Here is a 25,345-nt window from a genome sequence, read left to right as displayed (position 1 = left end):
GAGTTCGCCCGGAGGAGAATCACCGGTTCTGTTGCCTGCTCTGTCTGTACGGTGAGGTGGCAGTATATATGCTATCACCTACAGAAATATGTCATGTACCATATCTGTGTACACACAGATACACTGCACTGGAAAAATATTAAATGTTGAAACAGTCTCACACAAGGTGCTTACAAACATAAACAGATGCATCTGTAGTAACTGTCAGTCACACCTTCACACCCAACAGGCACACCTTCACTTTTTATTTTCTTAACATTCAGTCTGTCTGAGACGAGTGCCAAAAAAGCAAAGCAGAGAAAAAGAAAGAGATGGATGGAGAAAGATGTTGATACCACTTAAATATTTTTAGGGTGAATCTCATAAAGCCTGCCAAGAACATGTCTGGGTCATTTCTCATATTTCAAAACATCTCTGGATTAAAAATTAAATGTTGTGACATTATTTTCATGAGAATAAAGCACCACTTAAAATAATTGATCTCTTTTCATTCTTATTATTTCATAATTGTAATTGTACATCATTATATTTATTTTTATTTTACGGTCTTTTTTTTTTTTTTTTTTACATTACAGAATCATCATTGACCCTAATGAAAATTACAAACAAACTCAAAAATTAAAATATCTGGGGCCATTAACATTTGGGTGGACAGCTGTTTAATTGTCATAGAATTTTTCTTTTTTCATCTTAATGTACAAAAATATAATTAATTGTTTTGTAACATATATGCAAAATATATGAATTTGAAGTGAAAATTCTTTTACTTTTTTCATTGAATATATGACCTGGACATGTTTTCTTGAAATGTCTCCTATAAGGTTTCACTTCATTAAAAAATACAACAATGTTGTTGGATTATTTTCAAATTAAGTTTTTCTGATTGTTTTTATGTACTCAAAAAATGTATTATTGTCAGTTCTAAATGTTCTAAATGCAGTTTTATCAGAACTGAATATCAGAACTCAATACCACCTCTTGTCCTCAGGGGCCCTAAATATCACCTCCTGGCCCATACATCTCTGACCCTGTGCCACGTACAGAACTCTTTCCGAACCCATGACCTGACTATATCAGACACAGGTAAGAAACCCCTTGATTTTAATGTTCACAGAACCCATTAAATATGTGTTTTATGTTTAATGAGGTCCAAAAGTCTGCGAAATACAATGAAAATTTAAAAAAGTTAATTAAAATCTAAATAGATCTCTAATGATCCATCCATCCATCTGTTGTTTTTGATCTGTTCTTGTTTTGTTTTCTGTTTTCATCTGTATTTCAGAGGACTCTTCATTCTGGTTGCCTCTCTATGGTAATGTGTGCTGTCAGCTCGTGGCTCAGCCTCTCTGTATGACTGAAGATGTCATGTGTGGAAAACTCAGAATTCGGGTATGTAAAAATTTAATTTATTATTGTAATTAAAAATAAATTAGCATTATTTTCCAATTCCCTATTCAATCAGCTTTCATGTATTTTTTTACCCTAGTCAGAGACCGATCCTGAGCACTGGAGAGACGTCTACGGGGTCCTGAATGGATCTGATTTGAAGTGTTACCAGCAGCAAGCTGATACCGACTCTTTAGAGACACCAGTGTTTACTATTCCCATTAATAAGGTGAGGAGGATTATCAATGCATCAGTTGTAGTGGCATCTTTTAGTCAACAGAGATTTAGGTCAAAGCAGTTATGTTATGTTATGTGAGTTATTCCAGGAAAAGGCTGTGAAACGTGCTGCACGTGCCTTTTAATCCTGTATTACAGCATACATACTTTTGAAAGTTGTTTACTACATGGTACTGCTTATGAAATGCAGAATTTGTTGTTTCCACCTGGTCTTGAAACTAAGTGTGTGCATTCTTGCTTTAGGAAACTCGTGTGCGTGCCACAGAGAGAGATCCGGCTCTACATACTCAGAGTATCACCATAACCAACCAGTGTGGCGAAAAGACCACTTACACAATTGTCACGCACACACCTGAAGACACACATAGCTGGATGGAAGCCTTCTGGCAGCATTTCTATGACATGAGTAAGTACCAGAGCTTCCTAGAATAATAATAAAGCAAGAAAGATATTAAAGCAAAGATAAGTTCTGCAAAATGACTAAAAAATAAAATATCTATCCATCTATATAAATTCATATGTTATTTTTGTAAACATTTGCTGACATGCAACCGCTGGTATGTCCATAAGGAAATAATGAAAAGAAAATCAAAGCTCTATCCCTCATCACTATGCAGATTTCCTTTTTGTAGGGGAAAAGAAACAAAATTCCTTTTTTCCGCCCACGCCCGCTGACAGACTTTCCTGTATTTGCACATTTGTATACTGTGCACCATGGCAGCACTTTACGCGTCTTGTTTCGACAAGGCCTGCGGAAGAGAGGGGTGGGGTGAGCAGTTGCTCGTTATCATTTAAAGGAACACAGGGACTTTAGCTTATTCACCATATCCCCCAGAGTTAGATAAGTCCACACATACCCTTCTCATCTCCATGCGTGCCGTAATTGTCTGACGCACCCACCGCTAGCCTAGCTTAGTCAAGTCAAGTCAAGTCAAGTTTATTTATATAGCGCTTTTCACAACATAGGTTGTATCAAAGCAGCTTCACAGTAATAAATTAAAACAATACATCAATGTTTGTTTCTAGTGGAACGTCCACGTTTGGTAATGCTGATCAATAGTATCGTTGATTGATTAATTCAATTAAATATCCCCAAATATCCCCAACTGAGCAAGCCAAAGGCAACAGTGGCAAGGAACCGAAAAACTCCATCAGGTGACCTAATGGAGAAAAAACCTTGGGAGAACCCGGGCTCAGTCGGGGGCCAGTTCTCCTCTGGCGTTTATGAACTAGAGACCGGATTTAACTGTAAGATTAAAAGTATTATATAAATGCCTGGCTGAAGAGATGCGTCTTTAATCTAGTTTTAAACTGGGAGAGCGAGTCTGAGCAACGAACAGTATCCGGAAGACTATTCCAGAGTTTTGGAGCTAAATGTGAAAATGCTCTCCCTCCTTTGGTGGATCTGGATATCCTAGGTATGACCAAAAGCCTCGAATTTAGTGATCTTAAAGAGCGCGATGGATTATAGGGCGATAGAAGATTGGTTAAATAGACTGGAGCTAAGCTGTTTAGGGCTTTATAAGTCAGTAGCAATACCTTGTAATTAATACGTGACTTTATAGGTAACCAATGTAGTGATGATAAAATTGGTGTTATATGATCATATTTTCTTGATCTAGTTAGAACTCTAGCGGCGGCATTTTGAACTAACTGTAGCTTGTTTATTGAGGATGCAGGACAACCAGCTAATAAAGCATTACAGTAATCTAGTCTCGAGGTCATGAATGCATGAACTAACTTTTCTGCATCAGAAACAGATAGCATATTACGTAGCTTAGCAATGTTTCTAAGGTGGAAAAAGGCTGTTTTTGTAACGTATGAAATATGATTTTCAAAAGACAGGTTGCAGTCTAGTATAACACCCAGGTCTTTTACTGTAGAGGATGAAGTAACAGGACAGCCTACTATGTTAAAGTTGTATTGTGAGAGGTTTTGTGGGTGGTTTTTTGAACCGATAAGTATTACCTCTGTCTTGTCTGGATTCAATAAAAGGAAATTGCGTGTCATCCAATCTTTTATATCTTTAACACACTCTGTCAATTTGGATAATTTTTCATCCGACCGTGATGAAATATATATTTGAGTGTCATCAGCATAACAATGGAAACTAATTCCATGTTTCCTTATAATATTTCCAAGTGGCAGCATATATATTGAGAATAATAGAGGGCCTAAGACAGATCCCTGCGGCACTCCATAGTTTACTGAAGTTATGATCGATTTATCTCCATTTAAATAAACAAAATGGTAGCGGTCAGATAAATACGATCAAAACCAGCTTAATGCTTGTCCTTGAACACCAGTATAATTTTGTAGTCGATCTAAGAGTATTGTATGATCTATAGTATCGAACGCAGCACTAAGATCAAGTAAAACTAGTATTGAGATACAGCCTTGGTCAGAAGCTAAAAGTAAATCATTTGTGATTTTAACGAGCGCAGTTTCAGTGCTATGATGCGGCCTAAACCCAGACTGAAACTTTTCATAGATGTCATTTTCTTGCAAGAAAGAGCCCAGTTGAGAGGACACAACTTTTTCTAGTATTTTAGACATAAAAGGTAGATTTGAAATGGGTCTATAATTTGCTAGATTATGTGGATCTAATTGTGGTTTCTTAATGAGAGGTTTTATAACTGCCAGTTTAAATGTTCTTGGAACATAACCTAATGATAAAGATGAGTTAATAATATTGAGGAGAGGCTCTTCCACTACAGGTAACACTTCTTTCAATAGTTTAGTTGGTATAGGATCTAATAAACATGTTGTTGTTTTAGATGAAATGATAAGTTTATTTAACTCTTTTTGTTCTGTACTTGTAAAGCACTTTAAATGTTCTTGCGGGGTGATAATTGAGGCCGAATTATAAGGCGCGATTGAGGATTGAACAGTTACAATTGTGGTTCTGATGTTTTCTATTTTCTCAGTGAAGAACTTCATGAAATCATTTCTACTAAACTGTAACAGAATATTTTGTTCAGGAGACATCTGTTTATTGGTTAGTCTAGCCACGGTGTTAAATAAGAACCTAGGATTGTTATGGTTGTTTTCTATTAGATTGCGGAGATGCTCAACCCTGGCCTCTTTTAGGGCCTTTTTATAACGTCACAAGGACTGGAAGTAAATGGCTCCAGCTAGCATACTGCTCCCAATAAGTGACTAAATAATGCCAACATTTTCCTATTTACATGTTTTTAATTGCATATTCACAGCTTGTACAAATAACAAGGTCACATGAGACACAGCCATCTTCTAACCGTATACATACTGGGAACTATATTCTCAGAAGGCGAAGCACTGCTACTTCCTCGGAGTGATTATCTTATCTAATTCTGGGGGATACGGTGAATAATCTAAAGTCCCCAAAAGTCAGCGTGTTCCTTTAAAGAGACATGCACTGAAACGGGTCGCTGTAACAGAGCTGTTTTTGAGGAGGTAAAAAGGGTGTTGTTTTACACAACCTTTGAGGAATTTTAACCAAAGTATGTTACACACTTTACATGAAGACCCTAAAGAATCATACCAACTTGTGGAAAATGGGCATCCGATGACCCCTTTAAATATGGAGGTCAAGTCCTTACAGGCCTAACTCTAAAACAGAGGTGGGATCACAGGCCTGTTCTCTTCCGTTCCCAAAATGAGACCAGTTTATGAACTGCAGCCTTTATATGTTGAAATGTGAGTGAAAGACATAGGCCCATTAGTACTTTTTAGTGTATACTCTTTATATATAGTCTTATGTAATTGCATAATGCTAAATTATTTTCTGTATTTATGGGAAGTTCAATCAAAAGTTCAGTTTGCAAGCTCGATTATGAAGTTTACCTTCGTAGTAAGGCAATTTTATTTTTATTTTTTTAAGTTTAGCGACTAATTTAGAAATTGATTTAGTTTGCTGGAGGGGCCACAGTGGTTTTACCAGAGAAACACAAATGAGAGGCTTACTTATTGACTGTATAAAATTAGTGAAAGTTTAAAAGGTATTGCACATGCAATAATTTTTACACGTGACCTTTAACTTTGAAAGGAATCCAGGCTTGTTTTCTTAGAGTCTGATTGAGCATCGCTCTGGCGACATGTTTTTGATACTAGTAAGTTAGGCCTGACTTTTCTATTGTGAAATCTGCATTTATTTATGGGAAGGTGAAGACTAGAAAAAGATATAGTGCGGTCTTTGGCATTAAGACATGGGTACGTTTATAAGTGAAAGACACATGAAGCACATTCTTAAATTGAATGGACTTTTTTGTCGCACGCATATTTAGGGACCGTCTCAAAATTACATACGACATTGGCATAAACGTTTCTAACTTAAATAGCATTTGAAGACAATGATTTACACTCATAAAACCAACTTTGTTCATTGTACATTGTTCACCTAGGTCTCATGTATGATGCACACCTTTTAGATTATTTATATTTATGACAATAAACTCCTAAATCATATGCAAATATTGCTATGTGTTGAAAACTTTTTCTTCGTCGAAGCAAGAGACCAGGAGACGTTGGGGATCACGTTCAAACAAAGTTATTCTTTATTGAGGACTTCGCGTTGACGCGGCTGCAGTTCTTCCCAAATAATTCTGGCTAACAAACTTTACATGGTTTCTTTATAGGCCTTTCAGTGGGCTGTCCTTAAAGGTGCTAAACATACACACAGCCTTAGAGGTAACCACTAAATCTAATCATCTAAAGACAATAGAGGCAATTGCCCCCAACTGAGATAATGGTACCCCCCCCAAATGGTATACACAACAAATGGTCACGAGACCTTAGACTAGGTAACATTCACACACAGTCCAACTCTTAGTTGGGAGATCAAAGACTATTACAATGTTTAGACAGCTGACTTAAAGCTGACTTCTGATCAGTAAATTTATGCCATCATGTTCACCTTGAATGCCCAATACAGTGTAATTCACCTTAGTTTTTCATGTGATGTTATGTAAGGAAGTAAGATCAGCAGATCTTAAACATATTCTTAAATTTGGATTCTTCAGTCCCCCGTTTGAGAGTTCTTAAAAACTCTCACAAAATACAAATTTAAACACATAAAGTTAATTCTTGTAACTGGTGTAAGTTACAGGCACATCGCTTATGTTCATTCTTGTAACTTGTGTAAGTTACAGGCACATATAACTTGCTCTGTGTTGTTCATCTGTAACTGCATGTTGACACAGAAACAAACATGCACTTAGGGTCCGTGAAATCTTACGGGTGTGCTGGACGTGAGTCATTTGTTGGTTGACACACTTGATACTAACAGGTTTCCGAACCATGAAAAGTTATCTTCAGCCATATTATGTTATCTTCAGCACTCAGATAATGGTATGTAGTCTTGATCATAAAATACATCGTTGTGTATTTTTTTTCTTTTTCTTTTGTGATTGGCTCGTTCAGCCGTGGGTGTAGTTGTCTTCTTGAGGTTGTGGCTTCATATGCAGGTGAGACGTCATTGCATATGGATTTTTGAGACAGCCATCAAGTGTATCTGCACAGAGGAAGAAAGAAAACAAAAGACGACAGAGCAGTATTTGTCCAAACACTAGGGTTGTAGCAGTATTTGTTTAAACACTAGGGTTGTAGCGTCTGCTGCGATTGTTTCATTCTTTCCCTATTTCTTAATTGATTTGACACCTATGGACCAGTGAGGTAAGGATGGACTAAATCGGGAAAGGCCTATGAGGTAGTGTCTTCACCCTGGTTTCACCCCCGAACGCATGTTGCGTTCAGTTCTTCCAGGGCACCTCACTTGTCCGTGTCCTATTCTGTCCCTGTTGTGTGCACACTGTACAGTGTGTGAGAAAAATTGGCACATTTCCATTCTCCAGTGAAACATCAGTCCTAATAAACATCATTAACAGAGGATGGTTGTCTAACTGCAATATTCTGTGGTATAACATTTTAAGGCTGTGAGTATACTGAATGTCCCCCAAACAAAGGCTGTGACAGTCAATAAGTCTTTCATCTTTGTTGTAAGTTACTGGGGAGATTAAGCAATCACAGCCCAAATGGTTAACACTTCAAAAAGCTTACCCACGAGTCCAATGACGAGGGGAGGGGTTGCTTCAAAGTAGCAAACAAATGTAGTAAAATCTGCATAACATTGTTAACTTGTTTTAAGTTATTTTTGTTTTTTCTACATTCTTTTCCAAAATATCTGTGCTTGCCACAGTAAGAACAACTGGCTTCTCTAGGACTTTTGCGTTTCTTTGGCTTCTCTGAGTTGACCTTAACAGAAACTGCTGCAATTCTTACTCTCTCTTTGACATCAGAATCTCTTTCCCAAATAGCTAAACTTTCTAGGTTACTTCTGAGAGTTCTTTTAGCCAACGTAATATCTAGGAATGGCAAGGCTGTTCTGTACTCAGCTACAAGACCATCTGCCCAAATTCGGATTAGAGCTCCTTTGTCAGCTAACACACTTTCGGAATCATCCACTATTCCACTGTACACTGCAGCTACCTGACAGAACCTCTCAGTATATTCACTCACAGTTTCTTCTTTCTCTTGTACACAGCTAGTAACTCTTGACCAATCGATTTTCGGTCCTAAGATATTCTTTAGGATTTTCAAAACACCTTCTCTCAAATCGCCTTTACTGACAGGTTGCAGTTCGGAAGTAACAGCAGACTCAAAATTGTTGAATTCAGATTCAGTTAGAATTTGTGACATCAGCTGTGTAACTTCCAGCAACGACATGTCGTAAAGATGCATTTTACTGAACAATGCTCTCCTAAACTCAGAAAAATTTCTTTGCACTGATGGCAAACTTTCAGCAATTCTCTCAATATCTTTCGGACGTAAAGATGTTTTGACTGCTTGTGGCTGCAATATGGGGGTTGCAAATGGAACTGTATCAACACCTTTTCCCTGAGGCTTTTGTCTAGCTACGCACACTTCAACTGCATTTACATCTGCATTGACATTGTCCTCTATACTATCAAAAGACTGTAAATCAGGATAGCTTTCATCTGACTATTGGTCTTCTAAATCACATTTGGTTCAGGCTTTGTTATGGCCCACCTTTGTCTTGAGACAGGACATGTGAGTCTGCAATTGTTTGTTCTGATCGTTTAACGTAGCAATACAACGAGCTTGTTCTTGTGCAGTGGATAAGCTAAATTCTCGGTGACAACAGATGATGCCTTTCAGATTTTTCTTCCTGATACATGCACTCAACACTTTCTTGCAATCTTCAATTGACCACACTTTCTCTAGATCAATGCCAAATTTCTTTGTTAAATTAAATCTGACTGGCTTAGTCACGATGGAGTCCATGTGCTCTGATAACAAAGACTTGAATTCACTATCTGTCCAAAAAGGTGTAATCTGTCTAGTACTTTTCCTAAACATTTGGTGAATTTCTGTTACCACAAACAAACACTAAAAAAACTTCTCTCTACTGTCTTGCAAACAGAGGGTACAATCTTATTAGCACAAGAGGCTAAATCTAATTCTAAAGCTAATTCTCTAGCTTACAGATAGGTCTTCTCTAGCAAGAGCATACACACAATATTAACATGTAACTGTTAATCTTCCCTGCCAACAACAGAGGATCAATTTCATCTCTAAAAGAAAAACTTTTTAGAGGCTTATCTTTAGTTAACCAAACTCTACAGCTGTTTGTTAACTACTTCTCTGAACGGCGCAGAGGAAAACATTTGTTCTGGTCTGCATTGGTTCTTTGAAATGGAGTGAAACTCATCGAATCGTTGGTTGTACAGAAAACATTCGCCTGGAACTCAGTCAGCTTTGTTGAGATCTTTGAGCTTGAAGTTTTCAATCTGGAGGAAGCTGGAAAGCTTGAGGTTTGAAGATTCAGTTCTTTGAGTTTCCTTTTTCTCCATCCGGGTCGCGGCAGCAAATTGTTGAAAACTTTTTCTTCGTCGAAGCAAGAGACCAGGAGACGTTGGGGATCACGTTCAAACAAAGTTATTCTTTATTGAGGACTTCGCATTGACGCGGCTGCAGTTCTTCCCAAATCATTCTGGCTAACAAACTTTGCATGGTTTCTTTATAGGCCTTTCAGTGGGCTGTCCTTAAAGGTGCTAAACATACACACAGCCTTAGAGGTAACCACTAAATCTAATCATCTAAAGACAATAGAGGCAATTGCCCCCAACTGAGATAATGGTACCCCCCCCCCCCCAAATGGTATACACAACAAATGGTCACGAGACCTTAGACTAGGTAACATTCACACACAGTCCAACTCTTAGTTGGAAGATCAAAGACTATTGCAATGTTTAGACAGCTGACTTAAAGCTGACTTCTGATCAGTAAATTGATGCCATCATGTTCACCTTGAATGACCAATACAGTGTAATTCACCTTAGTTTTTCATGTGATGTTATGTAAGGAAGTAAGATCAGCAGATCTTAAACATATTCTTAAATTTGGATTCTTCATATGTATCCTTCTCGCTCATCCAAAAATAAACTCCAGCAAATTCAGTTGTCAGGCACAATTGGAACTTCAAACGGCACAGGGTTCTGTGGTCAGATGAAACAAAAAAAAAAGCTTTTTTGCTGCAAACACGCTACATGGGTTTGGTGCACACAAGGAAAAAAAGTACCCCATGTTTACAATTTAATATACCGTTGGATCTTTAATGTTGTGGGCATATTTTTTTGCTTGAGGTCCTGGACATCTTGTTCAGATACATGGCATTGTGGATTCTATCAAATATCAACAGATAAAAAAATCAAAACATGACGGCTTCTGCTAGAAATCTTATAATGGGCCGTGGTTGGATCTTCCATCAGGACAAGGATCCAAAACAAACTCAAAACCAACACAAAAATGTGTCAATGAGCACAAAATGAAGCTTCTGCCATGACTGTCCCAGTTCTCTGAACCATATAGAAAATGAGTGGGGTGAACTGAAGAGGAGAAGCACCAACATGGATCTGGGAATCTGAAGGATCTGGAGAGATTCTGTATGGAGGAATGGTCTCTGATCTCTTGTCAGGTGTTCTCCAAACTCATCAGGCATTATAGGAGAAAACTCAGAGCTGTTATCTTGGCAAAAGGAGATTGCAAAAAGTATTTAATAAAAGGGTGCCAATATTTGTGGCCAACGTGTTTTGGAGAAAAACATTTATTTCATAATGTGCTTTCCCCCACACTTTCAATTATTTTACTTCAATGAAAGATTAGATTTTTGCAATTTTTTTTAATGAAAGATCAAAAGGATAAACAATGCAGATTTATTTTTTACAGTCATTTCTGACCACAACTATACAGTGACTGTGACAGTTAGATATGGTTTTAGTTTTATAACAGTTTGGCCTGAGAAAATGATAATGGAATTAAAAGGTAGAACAGGGAGGCTTTGATGATCTTTTTTTAGGGGTGATAAACAAGTTATATTTGCACAAATGTAAACGTGTAATTGCACGTGTTTGCATTCTTACTGTATTTGCATGTGCATGGCCACTTTTTTGGGAATGAGGAACTGATGAACTTGAAGGACAAGTGTTATCATCACTGACATAAAAAAACCTACCAAACTGGATTTTTCCCTAATTGTTCTTCATGGGTGATGAACTGATGGAGGAGAACAAGAGCATGAAAAAGTACAACAAACAAGTAAATAAGTAGTGTCAACAAGTTCTGTTGCTGTACTTAGTTAAACTGAGGAAACGAAATTGAAATTCGGCTTATTATACAGTGCTATGCATAAGTTTAGACACCCATACTAAAGTTGACTAAAAAGAGGAATAAAAAATCATCTTTTGGAAACTGAACTTAATGCCTTAATTTGAAAAATTAGGAAAAATCCAACCTTTAAGGACACCAATTTTCTTTGTGAATGAATAATGTATCGTAAATAAATAAATGTTCTTCCTTAAAATACAGGGTGCATAAGTTTGGACACCCCCATGTTAAATTCCCATAGAGGCAGGCAGATTTTTATTTTTAAGTATTTTTTTTTTTAGTTTTTTTTTTTAGGATACTATGCATATAGTATCCTGAAAAAAAACTTTTTTTTAGGATACTATATGCATAGTATCCTAAAAAAAAAAACTAAAAAAAAAATACTTAAAAATAAAAATAAAAGTAAAAGTTCCCTTAGCCTTTGGAATTAAAATAGCCCCACTTCATCACATAGCCTTCACCATACCTAGAGATTGGCATAGTTTTATTTCAGTTAGCCTAATAGCTGGTTTGATTTGCATTGAGAGATGATCTTATGGAAAGTACCCCATGCCAATCTCTAGGTATGGTGAAGGCTATGTGATGATGTGGGGCTATTTTAAAACCAAAGGCCAAGGGAACTTTATCAGGATGCATAGTATCCTTAAAAAAAAAAAAAAAATGTAATGCAGGCGGTGAGGATAGACATGCTTTTGTGAGCTCCTCTGATTAGCTATATTATTTGTCAAAAATCCTTCATTAATCTCCCTAACTGGAAGAATTTTGATCCTATTAAGTATCTGGAAATTCAATATTGTTCATGGCAGAACACAATTTACTCCGAAAAGGAAGTAAAATGACCCTCACGACCGATTAGCAACAATCCCGAAGCTAACAACGAAGATGTGGAAGGTGAAGTATCGTTACAGACTCTGTGGAAGGAGATCAAAGCCAGCAAAGAGGACATTAGCAAAAAAATTGACAGGATGACCATTGACATTCAGGCCAAATTGACCAGTATCGAAACCTCTATGACAACATTATCTGAACAGATGGTTGAGGTGGAAGCTAGAGTAAGCGCCACAGAGGATGACTTGAGAGACACTCGTTCGACAGTCAGTTGCTTGGAGAAGGAGGTCTCCTACCTTAAAGATAAAGTGCAAGACCTGGAGAACAGAAGCAGGGGATCTAACATTCGTATTGTTAATTTCTCGGAAAAATCCAAGGGATGCAATATGGTTTAGTTTCTGGAACACATTATCCCAGAGATCCTTGGCGCCCAGAGATCTCCTCCGCCAATTGAGAGGGCGCACAGAAGAATTTTTTATTGTCACCCCTAGAATTTTTTTACGAGTAAAATATCTCTGAAGTATATTCCCATTAATATTTACCTTTTTTTTAGCACACCAGGGTGACTAGGAGCATGAAATTCCCTGGCTTTGACTTCTTGTTTCACAGGAGTTTAAATATGAGGAAACACAAAGGCCAAATTCCCTTAATCATCCATCACAATGAATAAAACCAAAGAATATAGTTCTGATGTGCATCAAAGGATTGTTGAGCATTACCAAATAGAAAGTGGCTGTAAGAAAATAGTTAAAGAATTGAAAATCCCCATTTTGACCATCAGGGCAAAGAGGACATTAGCAAAAAAGTTTCTGGATAACCCTATTATACCTCTTGGTATTGCTGATAGTACCCTAAAAGCATGGGCAAGTAAAGATATAAAGACACTGGAAGACTTGTATGCCAATGACTCTTTAATGAGCTTTGAATTGCTATCCCAGAAATAAAAAATCCCAAAACATAATTTCTTCAAATATTTGCAAGTCAGACATTGGTTCAAAGAGATCACCCCTCAGACATTTTCTAAAATTCCAACACTGTCGCCGTTTGAAAATGTTATGTTTAACAAGATTGTGTCCTCCCCAAAAGGTATTGCTTCTGTAGGATACAGCACATTAACAAATAATTTTAAGCCATTTGACAACGTAATCTTGAAGCAGAGGTGGGAAGGAGATCTTGACTGTACATATGATCTCACACATCATCAACTCATCTCTCCATACTGACATTTTCCCTACTGCATTCAAGCAGGCTCTGGTAACTCCACTTCTTAAAAAAAAACAACATTAAAGACATCACTTGTAGAGAATTACCGACCTGTCTCTCTCCTATCAAATATAAATGATCTGATGGAGTAGGAATGTGTTATGGAAAGAATGCAGACTATTTTAATATCTACCAAACATAGACAACGGTTCGTGGTACCATCACAGAGAGCCACAAAATCACTTTCCAGAACATTCTCATTCATGTTTCCATGCTGGTGGAATGCTCTCCCCACCCTCATTCCGGAATGCAGAATCCCTGACAACATTCAAAAGACAACTGAAAACTCATCTCTTCCGTGAACACTTAACCTCATTAAAAAAAAAACATTTCTTTCCTTTTCCTTTAATCCTCCCTTATCGGGCTTATGCTACTCTGAACAATGCCTGAACTTCTGATATGATTTTGAACACTTCTTGCGTTGTTTTTGCCTCTTCACGATGACTCGCTTAATTTAGTCCAAAATTGTAAGTCGCTTTGGACAAAGGCATCTGTTAAATGACTAAATGTAAATGTAAATGATCTGGTGGAGTAGGAATGTGTTATGGAAAGAATGCAGACTATTTTAATATCTACCAAACATAGACAAATCAAATTTAATATTCTGCATCGAACATACACTCACCTAAAGGATTATTAGGAACACCTGTTCAATTTCTCATTAATGCAATTATCTAATCAACCAATCACATGGCAGTTGCTTCAATGCATTTAGGGGTGTGGTCCTGGTCAAGACAATCTCCTGAACTCCAAACTGAATGTCAGAATGGGAACAAAAGGTGATTTAAGCAATTTTGAGCGTGGCATGGTTGTTGGTGCCAGACAGGCCAGTCTGAGTATTTCACAATCTGCTCAGTTACTGAGATTTTCATGCACAACCATTTCTAGGGTTTACAAAGAATGGTGTGAAAAGGGAAAAACATCCAGTATGCGGCAGTCCTGTGGGCAAATATGCCTTGTTGATGCTAGAGGTCAGAGGAGAATGGGCCGACTGATTCAAGCTGATAGAAGAGCAACTTTGACTGAAATAACCACTCGTTACAACTGAGGTATGCAGCAAAGCATTTGTGAAGCCACAACACGCACAACCTTGAGGCGGATGGGCTACAACAACAGAAGACCCCACCGGGTACTACTCATCTCCACTACAAATAGGAAAAAGAGGCTACAATTTGCACGAGCTCACCAAAATTGGACAGTTGAAGACTGAAAAAATGTTGCCTGGTCTGATGAGTCTCGATTTCTGTTGAGACATTCAGATGATAGAGTCAGAATTTTGCGTAAACAGAATGAGAACATGGATCCATCATGCCTTGTTACCACTGTACAGGCTGGTGGTGGTGGTGTAATGGCGTGGGGGATGTTTTCTTGGCACACTTTAGGCCCCTTAGTGCCAATTGGGCATCGTTTAAATGCCAAGGCCTACCTGAGCATTGTTTCTGACCATGTCCATCCCTTTATGACCACCATGTACCCATCCTCTGATGGCTACTTCCAGCAGGATAATGCACCATGTCACAAAGCTCAAATCATTTCAAATTGGTTTCTTGAACATGACAATGAGTTCACTGTACTAAAATGGCCCCCACAGTCACCAAAACAGGCCCTGAAAGAGGCGTACGCCACTTCCGACGCATAAGTTGTGATTTATAAAAACAAACTTGACGGGAAAATGTGCGCACCTGCACGCAAACTCTGACCCATGCGTACGAACGTTTTGGAGACAGCAGTTTGGCGACACCTATGGTGAGCTGGAGTTAAGTGTCTTTTTGGTCACTTTTAGACAGAAAATCTAAAGAAAATTAAACATATACAGAAAGATAATACAAATATACTTTTACTCACCAAGCCTATCACTTGAAGCAAATATCCATCCCATCTTAAATGTCTGCGCCAGCGAGCGCGTTGGGCCGTTTAGTGAAACTGACGCAAATAACAGTTTAAATAAATAAAATAATGATTGAAACTATGTTTTACTTCTGATATAAACATTTAGATTAAATATGCCATTCAAATTAATGGAGTTAAACACTTTAACATGAAATCATTACTGAGAAGTTACAACATTTTTTATATTCAAATTCAATCAATAGAAATATTTGTTGTGGATGCGATGTTTTTGAACACTTTTCCTGTGGTGTGCTGTGTTTTAATGTTTTAACCACAGAGATAACTGCTTATCATGATAATACCAGATTGTCTGAGAAATAGTTTCGTGCAAATAATGCCCAAGGCCGATCTGCTTCAATTAAAAATACAATTCAGCCAGTGGGAAAGAGTGAGAAAAACTTTCTCTGAAATGTATTTTATACACTATTTGATGTATGTATTCAAAAACAAGGCAAGGATAGGCAACTACATGATTTTTATTAATGTAATGTGTCTTGTAGGCTACCGTTAAACGTGTCACGTGGATGAATAATCATATGCAAATGATATGCAGATGAGGATCTGCATAGTAAAACTAGCCGTTGTAAGCTCCATATATGGTTATTTCGGGGTGGAGACGCATGTGCGCACAATCTTCCGGTTCTGGCGTACAAACGGTTTTATAAGTCTCAATATTTTTTTGCGTACACCTTTTTTGGCTTTCGGGCGCACGTACACTTTTAGTAAGGTTCCTACGCACAGTTTTATAAATGAGACCGCCCAGAGCATCTTTGGCATGTGGTGGAACGGGAGCTTCGTGCCCTGGATGTGCATCCCACAAATCTCCATCAACTGCAAGATGCTGTCCTATCAATATGGGCCAACATTTCTAAAGAATGCTTTCAGCACCTTGTTGAATCGATGCCAGGTAGAATTAAGGCAGTTCTAAAGGTGAAAGAGGGGCAAACACAGTATTAGTATGGTGTTCCTAATAATCCTTTAGGTGAGTGTATTATACTCCTCAGAAACTTCACATGTTAAGTATATCTGCAAAATGTCAAAGGTGTAAAACGTCTGAAGGCGATTTACTACCATTCATTGCGAAAACACTTGAACGAGTTGCTTTCAACCAAGTAACATCCTTCTTGTCTCTGAGTCTGAACAACCAGCTGGATGTCAACCAATCCGGCCTCATGAAAGGGCCATTCAACCGAGACTGCTTTACTGTGGATCACAGAGGCCCTACGGATTGCAAAAGCTGCTTCCAGATCTTCAGTTCTCATTCTCCTGGATCTGTCTGCTGCCTTCGACTCTGTGAATCATCAGATCCTTATGTCCACCCTGGTTTGAATCCTATCTCACAGGTAGTGGCGAGGTATCCAGAGCACATCAACTGACCACAGGGGTTCCTCAGGGTTCAGTTCTTGGACCCCTCCTCTTCTCCATCTACACAACATCACTGGGACACATCATACAGGCACATGGTTTCTCTTACCATTGTTATGCTGATGACACACAGCCCCTCTTCTCATTTCAACCAGATGATACCACAGTAGCTCCACGGATCTCAAGCTGTCTGGCGGACATCTCGGCATGGATGAAGGAACATCACCTGCAGCTCAACCTGGCAAAGACTGAGCTTCTCTGCCTTCCTGCCAATCCGTCTCTACAGCACAACTTCACTATCCAGCTAGATTCAGCATCAATCACCCCATCAAGGTCGGTCAGAAACCTTGGAGTAATATTGAATGACCAGCTGACCTTCACAGACCACATTTCAAAGACAGCTCAATCATGCAGGTTTGCACTGCACAACATCAGGAAGATCAGGCCTTTCCTAACTGAGCATGAAACACAACTTCTCGTCCAGGCCTTGGTCATATAGGCTTAATTACTGTAATGTCTTCTGGCTGTACTTCCATCATGTGCAACTAAACCTCTACAAATGATTCAGAATGCTGCAGCTCATCTTGTCTTCAACAAGAAGGGCCCACGTCACTCCGCTGTTCATCTCTCTGCACTGGCTACCACTCGCTGCTCGCATCAAGTTCAAGGCATTGACGCTTGCTTACAGATCTATCTCAGACTCAGCTCCCTCCTACTTTCACTCACTCCTACGAGTCTACATCCCTACCAGAAGCCTGCGATCAGTCAACGAGCGACGTCTCGTGGTTCCATCACAGAGAGCCACAAAATTACTTTCCAGAACATTCTCATTCACGGTTCCATGCTGGTGGAATGCTCTCCCCACCCTCATTCGGAATGCAGAATCCCTGACAACATTCAAAAGACAACTGAAAACTCATCTTTTCCGTGAGCACTTAACCTCATAAAAAAAAACAAAAAACATTTCTTTCCTTTTCCTTTAATCCTCCCTTATCGGGCTTATGCTACTCTGAACAATGCCTGAACATCGTATTTTGAGCACTTCTTGCGTTGTTTTTGCCTCTTCGCGATGACTCGCTTAATTTAGTCCTAAATTGTAAGTCGCTTTGGACAAAAGCATCTGCTAAATGACTAAATGTAAATGATCTGGTGGAGTAGGAATGTGTTATGGAAAGAATGCAGGCTATTTTAATATCTACCAAACATAGACAAATCAGACAAATCACATTGCGCAGAGGGGGCCCTACTCTTGCTGTAGCGATCAGCAGCAGGTGTGTTTGTTTGTTTGCGTTTTGCTTGTCAGAAGTGCTGAATAAGTTTCCTGTTTTGATTCGTTGTTTGATGAAAATGGACTAGATACGATTTTTCATTCAAGCATTCGCCATGGAGATATACTACGCTGTCATCTTATTGACTTTATGTATTTATTATGTCCAAGGCGAATGCAGCCAGCAACGTGAGCCGGTAAGGACATACTCTCGGGAATGTTTGATGCGATGGGACAATCCGTGTATGGGAAATATATACTTGGACCCGCTTGTATCTGAAGACATTCTAGCTGAGGTTTCTAGGCGCAGGTCTCCTGGAAATGATTGCAAAAACTCTCGCAAGGAGAGGAAGCGAGGAAACTTCGGTTAAAATGACAAAAAATACGCTGTATTCCGCTCCCTTGAATAATACTAGCAAATGCTTAGTCGCTCAGAAACAAGATTGATGAGCTTCAAGCAAATTCGAACTATTTACAGGAATACCGGAACGCCTGTATTATGGCCTTCAGTGAGACGTGGCTGTCGTCTAAAGACACCGACACGGATTTAGCGATCAGCGGCTTTGGGGCGCCTGTCAGGTTGGATAGAGACGCAGAAGTCACGGGGAAATCTCAGGGTGGTGGTGTGTGTGTATACATAAACCAGCGGTGGTGTAGCAACATCACCGTTAGGGAAAAGATATGCACTCCTGACATCGAACTGCTTTCCATCTCTGTTCGTCCGTTCTATCTCCCAAGAGAATTTCCCCAGATATTTGTGACTGTAATATATATACACCCCAAAGCAAACACAGAAAATGCTGCAGATACTATTCGCAAAGTGACTCAAAGACTTCAATCTCTTTCCCCGGATGCCCCCTGTCTGCTTATGGGGGATTTTAATAACTGCAAACTGAGTAAAACCCTCAACTTTTATCAATATGTCACATACCCAACTAGGAAAAATAAGACTTTAGACAAGTGCTATATGGTTCAATTAAGGAGGCTTATAAGGCCTCCCCTCTGGCTCCCATAGGATCCTCAGATCACTGTACTATCAATCTCATCCCGGTGTACAGACCTATGCTTAAAAGGGGGGAAGTTAAAACTAGAGAGATTGAGACCTGGGAGGATGAGTCAGTTCTGAAATTACAAGGTTGTTTTGATTGCACTGATTGGTCTGTCTTCATTGACTCTGCTTCGGATATTGATGAGCTTGTTGACGCTGTATGTTGTTATATTTCTTTTTGTGTGGATTCTGTTATTCCCAAAAAGTATGTTAAAGTGTATGCAAATAATAAGCCATGGGTCACTAGCTCACTGAAACAAGTTTTAATGAAAAAAACATAGGGCTTTTCATGAGGGGGATGAGCGTGAAATCAGGGAGGCAACTAAGGAGATCAGAGCAGAAACCAAGAAGGCTAAATTGCAATATAAAAATAAGATAGAGGAAAGACTGGGCAGCAATAACTTGAAGGTAGCATGGGATGGTGTGAAAAGAATGATAGGGTTGCAAAAAACACATAATAAATCAGTCCAATTGCCAATGTATGAAAATGATAGCGAGTTATCTGAAGCGTTGAACACCTTTTTTTCACGTTTTGGTATTCATGACTTTTCAGACAAACTAAAGAAATTAACTGAGGAACAGGCTCAGGTAGAATCCATACCTTTCTCAATTACAAAGGAAGAGGTTAGGTCTGTACTTAAGAGAACTAATGTAAATAAGAGTCCTAGACCAGATGGAATTACTGGGAGATTGTTGAAGTGCTGTTCAGAGCAGATCTGTGGGGTGTTTGCTGATATTTTTGAGATGTCCTGGGAACAGGGAAGGGTCCCAATGGCTTGGAAGGAGTCTATCATAGTTCCAGTGGCAAAGGGCAACTCTGCAAACACATTAAATGACTTCAGACCAGTGGCATTAACCTCACTGGTCATGAAGTCATTTGAAAGGATTGTAAAGCGGCTTCTGCTGTCCAGGGTGGGTGGGGCCCTGGACCCTAGGCAATTTGCATACAGGGCTAGCAGGGGGGTAGAGGATGCCCAGATTACACTTTTAGATCTCCTGTACTGTATAGACATTTAGAGGGTCCTGGTACACACACCTGGCTCTTGTTTTTGGATTTTTCTTCTGCTTTTAATACTATCCAGCCACATGTTTTAGTCAGTAAACTATTATCAGAATTTAATATTGAGAGTAATCTTGTGAGCTGGATTATGGATTTTTTTAACAAACAGAGCACAGCGAGTTAAGGTGAATGGTTGTCTCTCTGAAAGGCGTGTCTCTTCCACTGGCTCCCCGCAGGGTTGTGTACTTTCACCTCTACTATACATCCTCTACACTAACGATTGTAGGAGTCACGTATAGTGTATGTATAGTAATAGACACATCCTGAAATATGCTGATGATACAGCTATTGTCAGTTTACTGCCGAAACATGAATCTCAGCATGGGCCAGTGGTTGACTAGTTTGTCAGTTGGTGCGACAGGTCTTTTCTCCAGCTTAACACCTCTAAAACCAAGGATATGCTCATAGATTTTAGGAGAAAACAACCTGGTTCTCCTCCACCCACCGCTATAAAAGGAATCAGCAATAGAGGTGGTAGAGCAGTATAAATATCTGGGTACTGTGATAGACAGTAAACTCAAATTTGACATAAACACAGAGATGATCTGTAAAAAGGGACAACAACGATTGTACTTCCTAAGGAAGCTTAACTCTTTTAATGTTGATAAGGTTATCCTGTCTTTATTTTATAAATCTTTTATTGAATCTGTCCTTACTTTTGCTTTTATTGCCTGGTATGGGGGCATCAGCCTGAGGGAGAAAAATAACCTCAGCCATATTGTGAAGGTGGCTGGTAAGTTAATAGGCTGTCCATAGGTTTCCTTGACAAATATTTATGAGTGGCAGGTTATGAGGAAAGCAGATGCTATATTGGACTGTGTAAATCACCCCCTTCATTGTTCTTTTGAGGTCCTCCCCTCAGGCCGGAGACTCAGAGTTCCTTGTTTTAAGTCCAATAGGACAAAGAACTCTTTTATACCAAGAGCAATTTGTTTGCTAAATTTGCAAAAAAAATTGACCTAGATGAGTAGTAGTGTAAAAGTGTTTTTAATTAGTAGTTTGTGTTGTGTATTCATATGTGTATGTGGTGTTTTTTTGTTGTGCAATCTGTATGTTTACCTGGCTGCAAGACAAGTTTCCCTTAGGGGACAATAAATTGAAACTGAACTGAAATCAAATTTAATATTCTGCATTGAACATATTATACTCCTCAGAAACTTCACATGTTAAGTACTGATATATCTGCAAAATGTCAAAGATGTAAAACGTCTGAAGGCGATTTACTCCATATGCTTTGGAATTGTCCTGTTTTGAATGTCTTTTGGGACTATATAATTGATATATCACCAAAGATTATAGGTATTCCAGTTAGTAATGATCCTAAAATTTGGATATTAGGGGATACTGATTTATTAGGCTCCTCTCATCATAAAAAGTATTTCACACTGTTGGCAGGAACTGCGGGAAAAAAAATATATATTAGTGAACTGGAAAGCGACTCATTCTCCATCAAGAAAACAGTGGATCAATGAACTCATTTCATATTGCACCCCTGAGAAAATCCTTTTCAATATTAGGAAAGACTTTTGGAAAAAAATTGGGATCTTTTCTAGAACATTTACCTTCTCTTATTGCAAATTAATTGCAATGACATTCCTTATTTTAGATTTTATATTAAGGATTAGTACAGCTACAGTATAAGTGAGGTCTGAATTGCGTGTTGTTATTTTTCTTTTTCTTTTTTTTTGTAATGTTATGGATATATGTTTTGTTTCATGTATCATAACTGAAAAAAAAAAACGATAAAAAAAACTATGCCTTCAATAGTTTGTTTGAATGGATTTGTTCTAGTTTTTTAGCAGACGTTTGTTATGCCAACTTGATGCAATGCTTGTTACAAAATGTCTATGTTTTTTGAGTGTGACTTGTCCTGTCATATGCCCTGTTTAAATCTTTTGTCTGTTGTTAAGCCTCAGATGAAGGTGAAGATATTTTCCCTTTGTCACAGTAATTTGAGGGTTTTAAACTTGACAAGGAATGTTACTGAACATTGTTAATTTTTGTTTCCAGTGGCTACTAAAATCAGGTGTCGCTCAACTACTGGTATGTGGACAAATTTTGACAATCACCTGAATTCTTTTTTGCATATTATCTTCAGAATATTTCAGCAATGCCTGATGTATAGTGTGAGAGGTTCAACCAGGCGCTCAGGTAGAGTCAGAGGAGTTTAAGATAGGTGCTCTTGGGGTAGGGAAAAAAATCCAAAAGAAACCAAAGCAGGTCCCAGGCACTCAATCAAAATAATCAGGAGAAGGATCAGGTTAAAAAGCCTTTAATGAATGTGGCTTAAGTCATTTTAAAAATATATATATGCACCAACATGTTTCGACCTGATGTATAGGCTGCATTGTTGCTGTAGGTGACATCAACCTGACAGAATGTTCCAGCTCATAGTTTCATTTGGGGGTGTTTACTTTGCTGTTTATGTGTTGCTATCGCTTTCCCCCCTCTCTTTGCTGTTTTCCCCAATAGTTTCGGTCATGCATTTATTTAAGAAGTTGTAACACTTTATTTTGATGGTCCACATTAGACTATAAGTAATTTTGCAACTACATGCCAGCTAACTCTCATTAGAGTAGTCAGGGCTTGACATTTACACTGCCAGCCCGCCAAATGCGGGTGGATTTCAGCAGTGGCGTTTAACGCAGTCACTGAATTTTGTATATGATATATATTTTTTCAATTGTAATCTTTTAAAAAGGCATCTGAAATAATAAACTAAGAGCAATGTTGTCAAAAATATTGATTTTGATACATATCGATATTGAAATATCTGCTTCCAATACTAATTTTTCGCAGAATAGATACACGATACCAGCTGTACTTTCTCGCTCTCTCATATCTCTGAGAGTGAGTTGCCACACAAACCCGCCTCCCCTCACTCACTTGTTTTGTTTGCTCCGGAGGAATATTTTTGGTTTTACAGGGTTTGAATTTCAGCATGGGATTGTGCATATTGCACATCATTTTACACATTCCCAAATGTGTAAAGTGCGTGCACGTAAAGCCGCCTCTCAGTTCTAAATTGAGTTCTTTTTCGCTGCAAATAATGTAATTTCGTAAAATAACTAGATTAATAATAAATAGTTTAGAAAGAAAATGCATGTGTATAATGCATCTGTGCGTGACGTCTTAAAGTGACAGCAGCCTAATATACCTGCTGCCAAATTATGAGATAATATTAAAATATATCTATATGGCAGTTTTTCCATGGTATCAATGTCAAAATTGTGGCCAGTGAGTAGCTAGTAACTTTGGAAAACGACTAGCCACAGTGGCTGGTGAGCAAAAACTTAATTTCAAGCAGATAGGCTTAATATTTGCTAACACTTTATTTTGATGCTCCTCCAACAGACATTCTACTGACAACTTTGCAACTACATGTAAACTTATTCTACTGACCTAAACCCTAACCTACAAGTCTACTACAGTCTACTTATACTCTGATGAGAGTTAGTTGACATGTAGTTGCAAAGTAACTTATACTTAGTAGAATGTCTAAAGTGGACAATCGAAATAAAGTGTACCCAAAAAGTCTGGTCACTTTTTACCTCATGATCATAGAATGAAAATTAGTAATTGCCTTATAACTCTGCTTGTTGATTAAAACATTGTAACAGTAATGATGCTAACACGGAAGTAATTTAAGTGGCCCATTAAGAGTCTTGCGGATGCATTTTGGACCAACTGGAGATGGGCCAAGGAAGTTCATTCCACAGTTCAGTGAGTTGCAGTAGTCTAAGCTTGATGATATAAAAACATGAATTACTCTTTCAAAGTCTTAAAAGAGAGAAAAGGCTCTATTTTAGAAAGAAAGAATGAATGATTCCATTAAATAATTGTGATGGACAATATTTAAAAAGAATGGGCACGCATAATCGATTGCTATGAAATGTATTCATTATTCGTTGGCTGTCAATTTGTAAATTTGATTCAGGAACTGCATTCATAAGAGATCTTCCCCAAAACTATCTTATACCAAAACCTAGGCAAGACAAAGAACAATGGCATACTTGTTCAGAACTGCTTTGCCTACATTCCTGAACACATAGGCCACTTGAAATACAAGAGTGCAATACAAACAACAAGTGATCAAGAATTTGGAGTGTTACTTCTACAGTATATAACAAAATAGATTAAGTTTTATATGAATTATAATATGTGTTGTCAATCAATTAGATAATTTCATGGCAATCCATTTTGCAATTAAGTGTGTCTACTCTTTTCAAATATTGTCCATCACAATTGATTATTTAATGGGGTTATTCATATAAAAGTCATATTTTAAGATTGTCGCTGTTGTAACAGAAGAAATCAAATGAATTTGACGCCCTTATATTCACTTTTGAACTTTCCTTTTGATTCCGAATACCATTCGCCCACAATGATTTCAGTAATGCCGCATTTGGAAAGATACAAACTATTGCCAGTTAGCCAACCTTGTATCAACTTATATTCTTGAACAAAAGAGAAACACAGATAAATGTGGGTGGATGTGTTAAAATGGGCGATCAACGGAGATAATTCATCATCACCATAAAACAGGTTTTAATAGAAATCTACTGGAATAACACAATTTTACAAGGAAGTTTTAATGTTAAGCATTACAAGGAAATAGTTCACGCCTAAAAAAAGTGTTGGAATTAATCATAAGTGAAATTTAATATAGCAGATATGTCTGTTTTTACAGTAAATGCATCATTGAAATCTCTGACACAAAGTTCTATACTTTACTAAATGCATTAACGTCATGCTTGATTAACAGTGTTTGCTTACTCAACACACTTTGTAGCATGATAATGAAACAGTTTTTAATAAGATGCAGATTTTGTTATCCAAAACACAATACGATAGTCCTGTTTAATTTCAGTAAAAAAAGCTGCCTGCTGAGATTACTATAGAAGGTTCTTTCCGCCACGGAATAAAAAAGGTAATTGTAACTTTTTGGGCCCTATTTTAACGATCTGAAAGGCAAGCATCTAACGCGAAACGCAACTAACTTTGTGGGCGGATCCCCACGCAAATCTAAAATGGGTCGGTCTGAAGTAGCTTCATTACTCATAGGTGTGGTTTGGGCGTAATGTGAAATAAACCAATCAGAGCGGCATCTCACATTCCCTTTAAGAGCAGGCGTGCTTGTTCCATGGCGGATTGCTATTATAACGGCGGATTTGCCAGGCGCGCGCCAGGAGCGGTTCACAGCTGAGGAGACGTAAAAGACATTGTATGGGGATGGGAGGAACCCACCCAAATTAGCTTCAGTTAAACAGGCGTATAATAATTTTGGTAAATGTGTAAGCTAGATTTATGCCTATTTTTTCCACATCTTCATAGACAC

The 25,345-nt window shown here is 38.2% G+C and overlaps 1 protein-coding gene across 2 annotated transcripts in view; it reads left to right on the top strand.

The window, feature by feature from the left end:
- Positions 1-25,345, top strand: part of rtknb (rhotekin b) — a 47,149-nt gene that overhangs the window by 7,313 nt on the left and 14,491 nt on the right. For both annotated transcript variants that reach the window (XM_081390171.1, XM_081390172.1), the window contains 5 exons: positions 1-51; positions 989-1,083; positions 1,283-1,389; positions 1,487-1,615; positions 1,867-2,029. The exon at positions 1-51 is cut by the window's left edge and continues 192 nt beyond it. In XM_081390171.1, the coding sequence (XP_081246297.1) occupies positions 1-51; positions 989-1,083; positions 1,283-1,389; positions 1,487-1,615; positions 1,867-2,029 (545 nt within the window). The remainder of the gene's footprint in view (positions 52-988; positions 1,084-1,282; positions 1,390-1,486; positions 1,616-1,866; positions 2,030-25,345) is intronic.

Source organism: Scardinius erythrophthalmus (assembly GCF_964197995.2).
Source record: "Scardinius erythrophthalmus genome assembly, chromosome: 17".
Classification (NCBI taxonomy): Eukaryota; Metazoa; Chordata; class Actinopteri; order Cypriniformes; family Leuciscidae; genus Scardinius; species Scardinius erythrophthalmus.
This window is presented reverse-complemented; position numbering and strand designations above follow the sequence as displayed.